Source organism: Plodia interpunctella, chromosome 15, assembly GCF_027563975.2.
Source record: "Plodia interpunctella isolate USDA-ARS_2022_Savannah chromosome 15, ilPloInte3.2, whole genome shotgun sequence".
In the NCBI taxonomy this organism is placed as follows: Eukaryota; Metazoa; Arthropoda; class Insecta; order Lepidoptera; family Pyralidae; genus Plodia; species Plodia interpunctella.
The window spans coordinates 1,032,356-1,048,156 of record NC_071308.1 but is presented as its reverse complement, the minus strand read 5'-3'; the positions used below and the strand labels follow the sequence as shown (position 1 = coordinate 1,048,156).

General features: G+C 35.4%; 2 protein-coding genes across 3 annotated transcripts; both read right to left on the bottom strand.

Annotated features, from left to right (window-relative positions):
• Nucleotides 1–1,429: 1,429 nt before the first annotated feature.
• LOC128675873 (ribose-phosphate pyrophosphokinase 2-like) lies at nt 1,430–2,847 on the bottom strand. The gene has a single exon (XM_053755614.1). The coding sequence runs from the start codon at nt 2,724–2,726 to the stop codon at nt 1,566–1,568; it is 1,161 nt and encodes a 386-aa protein (XP_053611589.1). The 5' UTR covers nt 2,727–2,847; the 3' UTR covers nt 1,430–1,565.
• A 52-nt stretch (nt 2,848–2,899) lies between these two features.
• Nucleotides 2,900–10,698, bottom strand: LOC128675872 (maltase-glucoamylase-like). 2 transcript variants are annotated; one of them, XM_053755612.1, is made up of 7 exons: nt 10,482–10,698; nt 10,216–10,375; nt 8,369–9,302; nt 7,008–7,215; nt 5,166–5,519; nt 3,968–4,732; nt 2,900–3,426 (listed from the first exon to the last, which is right to left on the bottom strand). In XM_053755612.1, the coding sequence occupies exons 2-7, from the start codon at nt 10,286–10,288 to the stop codon at nt 3,040–3,042; spliced, it is 2,721 nt and encodes a 906-aa protein (XP_053611587.1). In that variant the 5' UTR covers nt 10,289–10,375; nt 10,482–10,698; the 3' UTR covers nt 2,900–3,039. The 2 variants fall into 2 exon arrangements, with proteins under 2 accessions (XP_053611587.1, XP_053611588.1); XM_053755613.1 differs by having other exon boundaries at nt 10,506–10,698.
• Nucleotides 10,699–15,801: the final 5,103 nt, after the last annotated feature.

The window sequence follows — 15,801 nt, the reverse complement described above, 5'->3', positions numbered from 1 at the left end:
TTCACACCATCAAGTTAATTTTAATGCCTGCTGCACACTGTCGCCGAACACAGACACATGACACGCGAATCATGATCGTGATCATTGCGTAGTTAGTATGAGTGCTTTTATCTACCGCAATGAAAAACCAGAAATGTATACCGAAGTCGCCAAAGTTTTGCAAACTGTTCGACGACCGTGTGGAGCAGTGTGGAGCCGGCATTATACAAATGCAACTCCCTAGTGTTAGTGCCCTAAATTTAAATGCGCGGCATTTTAATCGTTCCGTAAAAGTTTGACGGCTGGCCTTCTGTATTATTTTTATGATGTAACGTAAATCTGTAAATATGTAAAAAAAATCGTGTTGTGTTGTGTTGTGACTTGCTTGTGTCCACGTCCACCTTATCGCGTAAACATTATGATGTAATTGTATGTAAGTTTGTATAGTTGCTTCTATAATCCTGATAACCTTTATATGCATAAAATAGTATATAATCACTTATATATTTAGAATATATTTATCATAAAAGGCAATTGCCTTCTTTAGAGGTGGTATTTTTATCCAAAAGGTATTATTTATATTTGACGACCTTGGTGGCGCAGTGGCAAAGTTCTTGCCACTGCACCGAGAGGTCCCGGGTTCGATCCCCGGTCGGGTCATGATGGAAAATGATCTTTTTCTGATTGGCCCGGGTCTTGGATGTTTATCTATATATGTATTTGTTATAAAATATAGTATCGTTGAGTTAGTATCCAATAACACAAGTCTCGAACTTACTTTGGGGTTAGCTCGATCTGTGTGATTCGTCATAATATATTAATATAATATATATGTATGTATCAATTTTATTATTTTCATTATCACTGTGTGATAAAGCATTTTTCTAGTGTATTAGTGTACACTGCTTATAGATTTTTATTTGGCTTTCGCAGTTTAATAATAAGATAAGCCTTAAAACTGAGTCTATTTTATTTCTTATTTTCGAGTGTGTTATTGCTAACACTAATGCCAGATCTTATTCGAGTCGCCTAAAGGCATCTGACATGACTTTTACGACTACCTATCGACATCATGTGGATTTAAACTGTGAACCAGTGTGCAGGTTTCCTCACGATGTTGTCCTTCACCGGATGCTATGAAAAGTACTATGCATGAGTCAGATTGGTATGTACAAACACATGTGGCGCGAGTAGGATTCGAACTTGGAACCTTGCGATCACAGGCGGACGGTCTTAACCACTGGACCGCACCAATAAAACCTGGTTTATTTAATTTAAACTTAAATAACATATTTAGTGCCTATAGGTTTGCAAAAAAAAAAGTCGATGTAGGTAATTAAAGTAATATTATTATGTAGGTAATTAAAGTAATTATTATTAAAGTAATTATTATTAAAGTAATTATTATTAAAGTAATAATAACAGAAGCAAAAAAAGAAAAACAAATAGATGCCATTATAAACAGATTACTTCTTTCAATCGTTGATATGAGTTTTAAAATACAATAAAAATATAATCAAATGGACGCTATTAAAATTGATTGTGTCTTTCTATTCAGCACAGGTTTGAATAGAATTGACTACAGTTTAATAAGGCACATTGGTGAACAAATACGATACTGATTCCGCGTAGTGTATGCGTCTTATTGCTTCTGCCAACATCACAGAAATGTCGATCGTTTGCAGTTTCGGACAGATTTTCATGTGCCTATCTTGTGGGATGGTATTCGTCACAACAATCGCTTCCAAACACGAAGAGTTGATTTTTTCTATAGCATTCCCAGCCAAAACACCATGAGTCAATATAGCGTAGATTTTACTGGCGCCCGCTTCACGCAGTTTCTCCGCACCTTTGATGATAGTATCACAAGTGTCTGCTAAATCATCCACCATTATTGCAATACGGTTTCTTACATCACCGACCAGAACTGTTGAATCTCCATCTATAGTTCTCTTACTTTCTTTATGGATGATAGCGAAATCAATGTCGAGTCTATCGGCAATTCCTGTCATTCTTTTAACACCTCCCGCGTCTGGAGAAACCATCACACTGCTTTTCCAATCTGGAATGTTTTCCTTTATCCATTTTGTGATAGCTGGCTCAGCGTAAAGGTTGTCCACGGGTATGTTAAAGAAGCCTTGGATTTGAGAAGAATGTAGATCTATTGTAATTACGTGGTCTGCGCCTGCGACCGATGTAAGATTAGCGAGAAGTTTGGCTGTGATTGGAGCTCGACTTTTATCTTTCTTGTCTTGTCTCGAGTAAGGGAAACTTGGGATTACAGCTGTGACTCTTGATGCTGATGCAATTTTGCAAGCGTTGATCATGATAAATAACTCCATTAGATTGTCGTTGATTTCACCACAACCACTTTGGACAATATAGACGTCTTCTCCTCGTACTGATTCGCCGATTTCCACATTAGTTTCTTTATTGCTGAACTTCTTAGTGGTAGCTTTTCCAATATTTAGCCCGAGTCGTGACGCAATTTTTTGTGCGAGGTCCGGATGAGAACTCCCGGTGAAAACCTTGATGTTCGGCATTCTTGGGCTTGGATTAGTAAAATTTATATTTTTGTCCTGACTTTCTTGTTCCACGCGACGTTCCTCAGTCTTCATGAGTAGCACAGTGTGTCCCGAACAGCTGTCGACAGCTGAATGACCTGTTGTTTGTTGAGATTTATCTCGAATCACGCCGGGGTCAGGTCGGCAGACGCAATCACTATCCCCCGCAACAGCTATGATCATTGTGTTATCAATAAACAAATATTTGTTAGGAACTTTACTTTTGTAACTAAGTAGGATATTACCTCAGTTTTTAATATTTGTAGATATTTACTAGGATTTAGTTTGATTTTAAACGGATAAATCTTTGTACGTAGGTAGATAGGATTTTGGAATGTTCAAAATTCTACGACAACATTAACTAATAAGTATATAAGTAATTAATACAAACAAAGATCTACTAAATAACACGTAGTTAAGATTTTTTATATTTTATTTAAATTATACCTACTATGATAAATATACCTAAGCTTATCATAATTAATAACAGCTATTTTTAAGTGTAAAAATATACAATTTCTTCTTGTGATTCTAAATTACACAAAATAACCACAACAGAAATTAATCTATAGTTATCGTAGTTATTAAGTTCATAAGGCAGACCAAAAATCTTCAATTCTGTTATAAAACGATTGGATACCGCATTAAGACCACATAATGGTTCTAAGTCATCACCAATAGCCGTTACTGTAAGTTTTTCTTCGTCAGCATCAAAAGATAATGTAAGATTTTCATTTATGAACATTTTCCCTGCAGCGTGGTATGTTTCAACTTCACTAGTGATGTTTTCGTGGTTTGTTACGTTGATGATTTCGTGGTTCAAGGCTATGGTTAGGGATAGGAAGGCTTGCTGACGAGTTATCTCTGCCGTCACGCTTGGGTTCTGAAAAAGTAAAATATAAATTGTACGGGATATGATTTTAACCAATAATAAAAGGAGAAATAACGCAATATTCTGGAAAATAAATAGATAAAATGAAAGTAATCATATGTATTGAAATATTTCCAATTTAACAGAATTAAATAAGTAGTTTAATTAGATAAAAAAATAGCTATTTATAAGGTTATAGGTAATAATAGTCTAGTCCAACTAATATTATAAATGCGAAAGTTTGTGTGGATGTATGTCTTTCACGCAAAGTGTACTGATTTTTATGAAATTTGGTACATGGGTAGAATATAACCTGAAATAACACATAGGATACTTTTTATCCCGAAATTCCCACGGGAGCGACGCCCCGGGGCGCAGGTATTATTACATAATTTTAACTGCTTCAGCTAAAAGCAATTTGTGAGTTCGGCTACTGAGCTGAGACTAGTACGGAATCCTAAAATATAATAGCATACCACCAATCCACTGACACGTCATTTTTCATCTTTTACAGTTTCACCTTCTCATACAGTTTTTGATAATGTATACTTACTTTCTGCATGACTATTATAGAGCCAGCTCTCAAAAAGGTCAGAATATCTGACATAGTATCAGTCATAGTGATTATATCCCCTTCTTCTCCATCCAGTTCCAGTCCTCCCCATAGTTCAAACCAATTCCCCGGAGGAATCCGAACATGAACATGTCTTTGATTTGGCAGTAAATTAGGGACGATCAACAAATCATCGCCTACACCAAACTGACTGGTAACATTTGCTAAATACTCTGCATCAGGGAATTGATAAAACATGGGTCGTAATAAAGGACCATCTTGTAGTACAGTAAAGAAATGTGGCATCAATGTCAGTCTTTTACGTAAAGCATTCAATGTAATACTTCTTTCAAATCCATCGAAGGATAAGGGATGTCTTTCAACTCCTTTTGAATGTATCTTGATCATTGGCATGAAAGTGGACGCTAAATACCATTTAATACATAATTCTGTTTGGATTGTGCTGTTGTAGTTGTCTGTATCTCCACAAATAGGCGAGGACCAGAGCCAGTGACCAGAAATGCCTCCTAGTGCAGCTTCTATTAATTCTTTATGGAAGTTACTCCATGATGTTCTGATGTTTTGACGATTGATCATGACGTCACGCATATATTGACTGGTGCTCCAAGTTGGTATGCCATCTGAAGCGAATTTCACGGCGTCCATGAAGTTGTTGGAGTACAAATTATGCTCGTGGAAGTAATCAGTCCCGTCGGGAAGGGTGGTGTTCCAGAGAAGGGTCTTATAGAAGGCCTTTTCGAAATGCTGAAATGATAATAGAGAACATATTATGATAATACTAATTATAATAAAACTAATTATGACCTATATGACTAAGTGACTGCTAGTTATTATTTTTAATGGGATAGGAATTGCATTGAGAAATTTTATGTTCTTTTTAAATATTTATTCAAGCTTTATTTACTTTGTACCATACAAAGGGCGGACTTAATGCTAAAAGCGTTCTCTACCAGTCAAACTTCGGGAAAAACTTAAAGATTATTCATAGCAATTGATTTTAACTGACGTAAGTAGGTACTTTGCATTTTTCTGCGCAAGTTAAAGTTAACGTCGAAGTTCAACCCAAAGGGCAACTCACCCATAGAGATTAAACAATTAATTCTACTGCTCTGGTACTCACAAATTTTGTGAATCGCAACGCTCAGAAGCTTTCAAAACTCAAATCAAAGAATCTTACCTCACTATAGTAAGCTAATGCAGAATAAGCATAAGAATGGTTTTTAATTGCCTCATCCAACGGCCAAGAGTTTACTAAAAACACTCCATCCAGCTCCTCATGATAAGGCCACAAATTTTGCATAAACTCTTCAGTAACATTCCTGTAAGTTGGATAAATCACGGTGCGATTTTCAACTATCCCTATATAGATCTCCCCTTTATCATTTCTTATCATGAATTCTGGGAAATCTACTTTCAAGTCAACACATTCTTCTTCTTCTCCAATGTGAGTAGTTCCTTCAATCAATGGTGATAATGTGGTAGTTACTGTATCATTTTCTGTATCTGTTGCATTAATTTCCTCGTAACGTATCTGAAATTATCAACTAAAATTATAAATCTGATAGTTTGCTATCTCACGGTTTGTTTACCGTGGGGTAAACAAACCGTGTTTACCGTGGGGTAAACAAACCGTGAGATAGCAAACTATCAGATTTCGCATAAGGTACATAGATCGTGTTATCCTTTGTGCTTGTTTATAACCTTTTTCACTTTATCTACACAACACTTAACTTTAACTAACACTAAACTTTAAGTACTTAAAGTTTGGCATAGGAAGGTATGTGCCGTGTATCGAACTGTCGTCATTCTATACATCGTGTTATTCTTTGTGCTTGTTTGTAACCTGTTTCGCTTTATCTACACAAAAACTTATAATAACACTAAACTTTAAGTACTTAAAGTAGTATCGAACTGTCGTGATTCGAGTTCACGTAGTGCGCTCGTACCCACATATAATTAGAAGTTCAGGGAAAGACAAAGAAAGACAAAGGAAGACAGGGAAAGACATTAGTTTTGTTATGATTATCCTCGTCTCGTCAGATTTTTTTTTATATTAGGACAAACCATACAGATTGTGCTAGCCCAAATGTAAGTTCGAGACTTGTGTTAAGGGATACTAACTCAACGATACTATATTTTATAACTTATACTTATATAGATAAAAATCCAAGACCCGGGCCAATCAGAAAAAAATCATTTTCCATCATGACCCGACCGGGGATTGAACCCGGGACCTCTCGGTTCAGTGGCAAGAACTTTACCACTGCGCCATCGAGGTCGTCAAAGAGATCCACATGGAAAAAAGAATAACTTAATATTAAAGAATTAATATCAGTATCCATTGACCTTTAACCCTTTGATAAAGTGATGCAAATATATAGGCAATAACAAAAAATAGTACATAATAAAATAGCAAAAAAAAATATATATATATCTCTTTTAGTATACAGTGGGGCTAGCACGAATATTTGCGAGGTCGTAATCGTATCCACTACGTAATGTTTGTAGAAAACTAGCTGTCGCCCGCAGCTCTGCCCGTGTTTGTCTTGACCTCTGATAATTACTGAAAACTATTCCAAACATTTAAATCAGCCCAACGGTTTAGCCGTGAAAACATGACAGACAGGCAGAAACACAGACATACTTATATGAACATTAGTATGAACGTTCCTCTAACGCACGATAAAAGGGTGAATTTCACGAGCGTTTTTAACGCCGCCGTGGGCTGTCATTAGTGTTTATTAAATTGTACCGTACACAGTAATCAATTTAATTATCATATTTTATAAATAAGTAAAGTACTGGTACCTACAATGTTAATTTTATAAATGTTTAGTTTAAAAATATATATTATTTATTTAATAAATATGTGCGACACTAGAAACGCTACACGACGCGTTCAAACAGTCGTGAAATTCACCCAAGCGGTATTCATTGTCTATGTAATTTTATATCTATTTCAATATGATTACATATTGAAAATCTTGTGCTTATAGATGTCGATTTGTGTAATACTTACGTAAGGTGATAGATGAGGTATGAACCGTTTATTCACGGTTTTGACCAGCCGCCCACCTTCATCAATGTACGTTTGTTCGTTCGAACAGTTCTCCAGAACGATAGGAGCTGTGCCGCAGTGGCTGTCATACGGCAGACCGGCCTGGGTAGCCGATGTAATGAACTCTGTCAGGCGTCCTAGGGCTTCGGTAGGTGCTTCTTCGATTTCACTATAAATAAGTTTTTTTTTTAATCTAATAAAGAGGTTGTGAGTTTGTATGTTTGAGGCGGGTAATCTCGGAAACTACCGAACCGATTTCAAAAATTCTTTCACCATTAGAAAGTTACATTATTCAAAATTGTTAGGTTATATTCTATCACAAAACTCCCACTATATAAACGTTTCTCCCTCCCTACGATGTTGAATAAATAAATAAATAAATATATCAGGACAAATCACACAGATTGAGCTAGCCCCAAAGTAAGTTCGAGACTTGTGTTATGGGATACTAACTCAACGGTACTATATTTTATAACAAATACATATATAGATAAACATCCAAGACCCGGACCGATCAGAAAAAGATCATTTTCCATCATGACCCGACCGGGGATCGAACCCGGGACCTCTCGGTTCAGGGGCGAGCACTTTACCACTGCGCCACCGAGGTCGTCGTTTTATTTATTTTAGGTTGAAAGATGTAATATGCTGTTTAGGTATTAATTAGGATATTTTTTATTCTATTGTTATACTCGTATTACCTAACATTTCTTGTATCAGATGGAACACAGGAAAATCTAGCCACTACATAAACTAGTAGTATAAAAAAAGTATGTCTGGGACAGATTATTAAATAGACAATTTTATAAATAGATGTGTGTGTTAGTTGTACTTATATAATTAATTGTTATACGAGTATATATTAATTTATTAGTTTTACTCGAGCGAATGTGGGTTGGACCGCTAGTAATTTATACAGGAATCATTATTTTCCTATTGCTAAATATCGCCAGAGTATTTTGGAACTAAGTACGTAAGTAAACTACCTTGCAAAAGAAACATAACAAATAAAATTGGTAAGGTATCATGCCTCAAAGCTGTTCTCGGTACAAGTATTCTTTTCACATCCTCAATGCCAAAATAAACATGTTGTGCTATTGAATAATAATATGGTTTTTTCTGAAAGAAGGTGCAGATTAAAAGTATACTAATTTAAATCGCATATGTAGGTACAAACAAAAATATTTACGGGTAACTTTATTTTATTAGACAGTATTTATGGAGTTACTGCGCAACATTTACGAATTTTTCAATTTTTCACTTTTCAGATGACCAAAGGTAACGTTATCGAAATAAAACAAAGCGTTCAAGGTTCAACTTACTTGCAAATATGCGCTCCCAGCATCCAATATTCCAGTTGCGAGGCTGACTTTATTAGTTTCTTCACATCTCTCATTACATTCTCGGGCTTCGGGCCCACGAACACGTGAAATTTCAGGCCGGCTTTACTGAGACTTCTCACATGTACCTGATTTCCCCCGCCTATGATCATTTCAGTTGGGTCTTTGATATCAACCAACAGTCCGTGATAAGACCCATTAAATTTCGCAAAGATCAACGGCACTGAACTCAATCCACCGTCATAATTATAAATTACCTTCACTGTCCCTTCCTTTAACGGTATTTCTCCGAATCCGTACATAGTTTCGTTTGTCAATCTAAAAGCAATCTCCCATATGCCATCTGATGCTATTAAAGGTCCCCTTATTGTGTTGAAAATGATTCCTTGATCACTGTTTACACTAATGCTCAATTCTTGAGGTAGCAGCGTGTAATTGTAGCTCGTGTTTTCCAATCGAGATCCGGACAATTCTGTTGTTCGCGGATCGTAAAATGTAAAAGAAAGATGTGACGAAGAAATTTCGTCGACTGATATCCTAATGTTCGGTACACTAGGTTTGTTTTTGTAAGGGACAGTGGGAATTCTAGGAACGAATGTGACGTTTTCATTCCATTCTTGATTGAAGATGTAGGAGAAGCGTGATGGGAATCTATGAAAGCAGAAGTTGGTGTTTAGATCATAGCAGCACTGGTTGTGGCAATCTCTTTGCTCCATGGTCCCATTGCCGCAAGGGATCCTGGAGTTTCTGTTAACCAGGCAAGTCCCAGTGGAATAGCCGTCGAATGGCGGCCAGTCTCCGCTTGAGACATAGTAGAACTGGTATAATAATACCGGCGCTGCTACTCCGAATAGAATGACTGCCAAGATGACCTTCAAAGGTCTGCTCAATAATATATAGTAGTACCATTTTACTTCTGGAAATAAAAAATAATTTTAACAAATAAATTAGACATCGTGTACACGTGGGTCTATATAGGAAAATTGTTTTGTTGTTCGCGATTCAAAAAGATCTTTACTGCTTACAAAATTATTTTTATCTATGAGTTTTGTTTAACTGTACGTCCGTATGTATATACCTATCTAAATTCCGCAATAATGTGCAATTATTTTGTATTCTACAGCGAGCGTTTTAATAAAAACGTGTCAATTTTATTTTCAAAGAGGGATCCATGTTTCAGCTATATATTGACATTGAATTCGTTCGAATTAGCAAAATCAAATTTGGCGCAAACGAAAAGGGATCTGAGTCAAATTAAACTAGAATAATTTGTTTAAGGACATAAATGAAGGCTGGCGTAACAGCATAAAATCATTTTAACTCGACAGCAAGAAAGAAAAAAATTGGCTTGAGGTCTTATAGATTGCCAAACGTACAAAATATAATATTAATAAGTAACTTCAGATTAAAATCTGATATATTTAGTTTATCTTCGTTTCGTATGATTTTTCGTAGTCTATGATTATCATAAGATTCCTATGTATGTAGTTAGGTACCATACAAAATTACCAGCTTTTAGAGTTCAGTGATTCCTTTAATACTTTCTGCAATTTTTTTTTCTCATTATATATAAGTACGGGAGCGAAGCCCCGGGGCGCAGCTTGTTTATTTACAAGTATGTTTTTACTTAGAACAATAAAGTTTAATAAATCCCTTTGAGCATTCCAGAGGGCTCAAAGAAGTTTCCTAGGCGTTTGTTTTCAAGCTAAAATCTTAAAATATGAAACGGAAACGAATGAAATATTTTTTTAGTACTCAGTATTATCAGCTTAAACATGACCACGGGCGAAGGTGCGGGCAACATCTAATTAAAAATGTATGTGTCTCACTTTTAGCCTGATCGTATGTGTAAGGTTCGTCTTCTGCCAGTTGCTGTTTGCTTTCACTTGCGTGTGATAACATCTTATCGGATTCTCGGAAACTTATTAAGAATCAGAAAATGTGTTGTCGATTGATAATTCCACCTACTGAGGCTTGTTAGTTTTTGTTCTGTAAATAAAATTGAGGTAGGTATAAGATATAAGTACACAATATGTGACTGACAAATTGTTAAACTAAAACTAAGAATTTTCTGCATTTACAAGTTCACATATACCTTGAAAATAAAGGTTTTACACACCATCACAGTTCACAAATTACACACTTCACAAAGTTTTTGTTTGTTTACTGCCAGATTTTTTTTTTACCGTAATTTGTCCCACTGCTGGGCAAATGCCCCCACATTTATGCCTTCACAATTCTTGTTAGTGACTTGATTAAATTTACGTATGTATAATTTTTTTTTCACGTGTGTAATCAACTATGTCACCATAAGTAATGGATAAATATTTAATTTAAATGACGTCAGGTGAAGTACCTGTCGATTATCCAGATAATCAGAACATAGATAAGATAACGCTGTATTTATTATTACGATTGTGTATTAATTGAGAACGGTGATTTAAATTTATTTCTTTTATCACTTCCGACATATAAATCCATCTAGAATATTCTCTTTTTCAACAGCCATTAAAACGTCCCCACCGCTGGGGCACAGGCCTTCCTTATGGATGGATAAGGAATATGGGCCATGACCCACCACGCGGTCCCATTGCGGATTGGCGGGTTTTAACGACTGCAAATATAACCGGGACCAACGGTTTAATGTGCCTTCGTAACGTCGAAGCACGTAGGAGCTTAAGATTGGTCACCCATTTGGTCACCCATCCAATGACCGAACACTGTAAGAGTGTCTTAACCGCCAGAATAAACCGACCGATCGAAATCCGACCTATGATAATACTATTCCGTATCCTCCCGTCGATGCCATAATAAAGAAGGATGAAAAGCCTTGACGAGTTGATCGGCAATAATAGCATTCCCAAAGAGGGTCAATGTCAGGAAGGCGAACGGCCGTAAAATAACAGCAGGAGCTTCAACATTTTTTTACACTGTAAATCGTTATCCTACTTCTTTTTTGCGTCGTTTCGACGAATCATATTTGTGATCAATAAAACGCATAATCCTTTCTAACACAGTTCAAAGCAGTAAGTAAAAAAAAAAGAATAATTCTACTTCTAACAACCCAGCTACGAGGGATTTGGATGAACCGTGCCAATTACTCTCTCCTAACTAGGACAGAAAAACCGACAGACAAAGTGACGAAGATTAATATAGGTATGCCATGGCCCTGCGGGACGGCCGGCCTCTGACGAAGGCATAATTTGCAATTCGGTCTTTACCTATCAAGAAAAACAAACGAAAATTAAGATTATCATTACAACTTCCTACTAATATTATATTCGTATTATCTATTCGCCAACCAAGTGTTACAATGATTGTAAAGTGATTACAATTAGTGCTTATAACTTGACTAAGTAAAAGGTGACTACCTTTTACAGGAATGTAAAGAAAGCGAAAAATTACATCCCTATCCCTACTTCGTCATTTTTGAAGTGAACATGAAATTTTTTATTTAAATTTGTTTTATATCTACATAATATATAATTTCGGCACACCCTGAAATTATTATGTATGTGGAGTTAACCCGGGTTGAATCCTTCCTAAGGTCAGGGATAGTTTCACACTAAGGTTACTTGGAATTAAAAACTGTTCTAGATACTCCCAGTTAGAGTAACTGATTATCTGTAACAAGAGATATCGATCAATTACAAATAGAAACTATCAGTACCTATTTAGATGTAAATTCGTCTGTTCCGGAGGACTGGACAACACGCCAATATACCTCGGAAACCCTTTGTGAAGCCACATGCAATGGCTAACTATATTTTCACTAATTTCATAAAGCTCTGTCTATAAAACAAGTCTTATATTTATAGATTTATTATTCCCGCTACTAGGAATAGACCTCAGATACAGATTTTATTGCAAGTCGCAAGTTTAGGTTGGTTTCATTCATAAGTTGATAGTACAAGTGACACCCCGCAACCTGCAAGGGCACAGCATACATAGAGGGCAATTATATGCCTGCTTTACTTATATATTAAATTACGAATAGGTATATCAGATTACATTATACGGTGGTGAAATCAAAGCATTTCTAATCTATACTATTATATATAAAGAGGTAGGCGTTTGTGAGATTGTATTTTTGAAAATTAAAAATTAAAAACAGGTACGTTATCCAAGATTGCTATAGGCAGAAAAAGATCATTTTTTATCTCAAATATACCAGAGGGAGCGAAGCCCCGGACAACATCTAGTCTCTTATATGATGAATGCCATCCTTCTCGGTCTGCCTTAAAAAACAGTTTCGACACGAAACTTTTAGCTCACCACGTTTTGAGGGTGTCGCAGGATCTCGCGTGAATGCGTTTTGCAGAATTGCAATCCCTACTACAGCGGACGTCGTTATGGGCAACCCCGAGTATAGGGTGAATTTGTTAAATAGCACAAATATTTACTTGTATATAAATCTCGATAAACAAATTGACATGATCCTAAAGTTGAATACTGTTCAAATGAGTTTCTTTCGGTATTTCTTCTCAGCAGTGGTCGTTCCGAAATGCCAGTAGTTTGTAGCTGATGAGAAATAACTATAAATATAAAGATTGACGAGAAAAAGTGCCTGTGAAGGTCTAATTTCTGAATAAATGATTTGAATTTGAATTTGAATTTGAAAGTGTATATTTTGTACTTAAAATTTTGATAATATGATTGAACGAATGAATTTTAGATAGATATATAGATAGATAAACTGTTTATTTATATCGAGGACACACAATATACATTTATGATATAGCCGAACCATTTTTGGTAAGGAATCAAAATTATTAAAGAGAAAAATAACATAAGCCCGAAGGCATATTCTATACATAAATGGGAGTTTTAGCCAGTTCAGGCAAGTTTTCAACGAATACCTTCAGTCGTTATCGAAACTTAGCCCAAACTGTTCCCGCCTTCACCACGTGGAGGTACTCCCAGCTTATGTTATAATAGTATAGGGTAAATATAAGATTAACTTTATTACAGAACTTCCGTTTCAGAAATTCTTTTTTATTACGCCAACCGTTACTGCTCCTCAGGTTGAACAATTTCTGCTAAGACTTCACTTAACGGAAAATGCTTATCAGATTGGTTAACTTTTACTAAGACGTAATTTCCATATATATTATAGAAGAGCTGTTGCTCGCGGCAAAGAAGACATGGGGAATAAAATAGATTTTTGAGAATCTCAAGATGTTTGTGAATCATGGTTAAAAACGTGGACCATATGAGTCTTTTTATAAATACCTATGTTAAAAATGCTCATCAGGCTGATGAACTTATGTTAAGATGCTTTTGTTATATCTGTTAGGTATAGTGTAGCGGGTCTGTTTGAGTTCATCATCAGGTGTTCCATATCTTCGATTTTTAAAAGTCTACAGAAAATGCTCATCAGACTCACCAACTTTTGTTGGCGCTTTTGTAATATCCGTTATAGTGTAGCTGGTCTGTTGGAGTTCATCATCAGGTATTCCATATCTTCGATTTTTATACGTCATCATAAAATGCTCATCAGGGCGAACAATTTTTGTTAAGGTGACTTTTCTATATTTCCTACAGTTTACCTGGTCTTTATAAGTTCTGCTAGAGCTGTTCCAGTTTCCAAAATAAATTATACCCTATATGTTGACCAAGCTATACAACAACAAAAAGTTTCATTCAAATCAGTCCAGTAGATCCAGAAATTAGCGTGTGCTAACAAGCAGATAGATTTTTTTTTAAATTCTTATTCTATTACTGATTCTCTATCGATCTCAATTTTTTTTCTGTAAATATCTTCAATGTACAGAAACACTTTTTTACTGTTTTATTATATATATTGTTGCTAAAACAATTTAAAGTGAAATGATTACTAACTTTTAGGATCGAAGTTATCTGAATAAACAGTAATTATTTATTGATATTCAATTAATATTTGATAATTAATTAACGTAATTTTTGTTTATAAATTAGTTTGGACATATTTATATTTGCATAAGATTTTAGTAGGTACTAGTAGGTTGGTCGTTCCAAAAAGCTAATAATATAATTTATAATAAAAACAATCTGAATAAATGTTTTGCACTTTGATGTTAGTACTTACGAGTAGGTATCAGATCAAGTTAAAAGTTCTTCTGACTCTGATAAAAGGCAAGGTCTCTGTAGGCAAGATCTTGGGAACACTATGTATGTATACATACATACACACTATGTACACAAATTAAATCCATATTAGTGACTGCTTTCGTCATGAATATCGTGACTATTGGATTTTACTAAGCTTGCGTCTCCAGTTAAACCTCAAATTTAGCTATATTTAGCTAAATTTGAGGTTTAAACTGTGGATTAATTGAATATTATAATAGTTTTGCTGGTTTGGAGCCATTAGAATATATTATGACTTTAATTGCGGATTGAAATGCGTAAGCAATCTATATACATATAGTAAAACTGCAAATGTTATACTGTATATTATTGTATACTTAGTGCTATGATGGCTATGTCTGTATATAGGATATATTAAAGAAGAAACATTGTGGAGAGTCGTTATAGAACTAAAAGAAGCCAAAACATTTTTATTAAATAATTTTTGCGTGTCTGACTTTCTGTCTGTATGTTTGTTCGAAAACTACAGAATGGTCACAGTTGTATAGCGGGTAATCTAATTTAAAATCTGGTATTGGTTCCATCGCGATACGTTGCTTAGATTCGCCAGAAGTTTGTTGACCCGGGCCAATCAGAAAAAGATCATTTTCCATCATGACCCGACCGGGGATCGAACCCGGGACCTCTCGGTTCAGTGGCAAGAACTTTACCACTGCGTCACCGAGGTCGTCAAACGTAGAGAAGGACGTAGGGTACTTTTTGTCCTGAAATTTCAATTAACTTTCATGCAGGAAAAATAACTTCTACCGTGGGAAAACACGCGGTGAAAAGCTAGTTACAGATAAACGTCAGATTTGGACAACAAAATTGAGTGGAATCAATGACCTTACACGTTTCTATAAGTACTTCATTGGAATAAAGATCAGACGGTTATTAATGTCTATTACTTATTTCAATATTATTTGCAAGACACTTAGGGTATTTTATCATAGACAATATGTATTTTTTTGCCGAAAGAAAATCATTTGACTTAAATGGGAATTAATCTAAAAATATTTACGTGTCTTTTGACATTAGGCAGTTCTCTAAAATTAAAAAAATATTAGTAGCTGTGCTTGTTTGTTACACCTTCACGCACTATACACTCAACCAATCTTCTTGAAATTTTGCATACGTGTAGTACGGAGTAGGATATAGGGTACCTTTCATCCCGGTAATATATCTGTTCCTGTGGGAAATGAACGCGGGTGAAGCCGCAGGCAAAAGCTAGTATTAAATAAATCAAAATTTTCTATACCTATATTTATTGAATGTGGAACGGCCACGAATAAGAAAAGCATTTTGCC

Excerpts from the sequence above, each read along its gene's own strand:
- LOC128675872 (XM_053755612.1), bottom strand. The coding sequence starts at position 10,288 with ATGTTATCACACGCAAGTGAAAGCAAACAGCAACTGGCAGAAGACGAA. Across the intron at positions 9,303-10,215 it reads CACATACGATCAGGCTAAAA|AAGTAAAATGGTACTACTAT; the intron begins GTGAGACACATA and ends TTTTATTTCCAG. Across the intron at positions 5,520-7,007 it reads TACCTCATCTATCACCTTAC|ATACGTTACGAGGAAATTAA; the intron begins GTAAGTATTACA and ends TGATAATTTCAG.
- LOC128675873 (XM_053755614.1), bottom strand. The coding sequence starts at position 2,726 with ATGATCATAGCTGTTGCGGGGGATAGTGATTGCGTCTGCCGACCTGAC.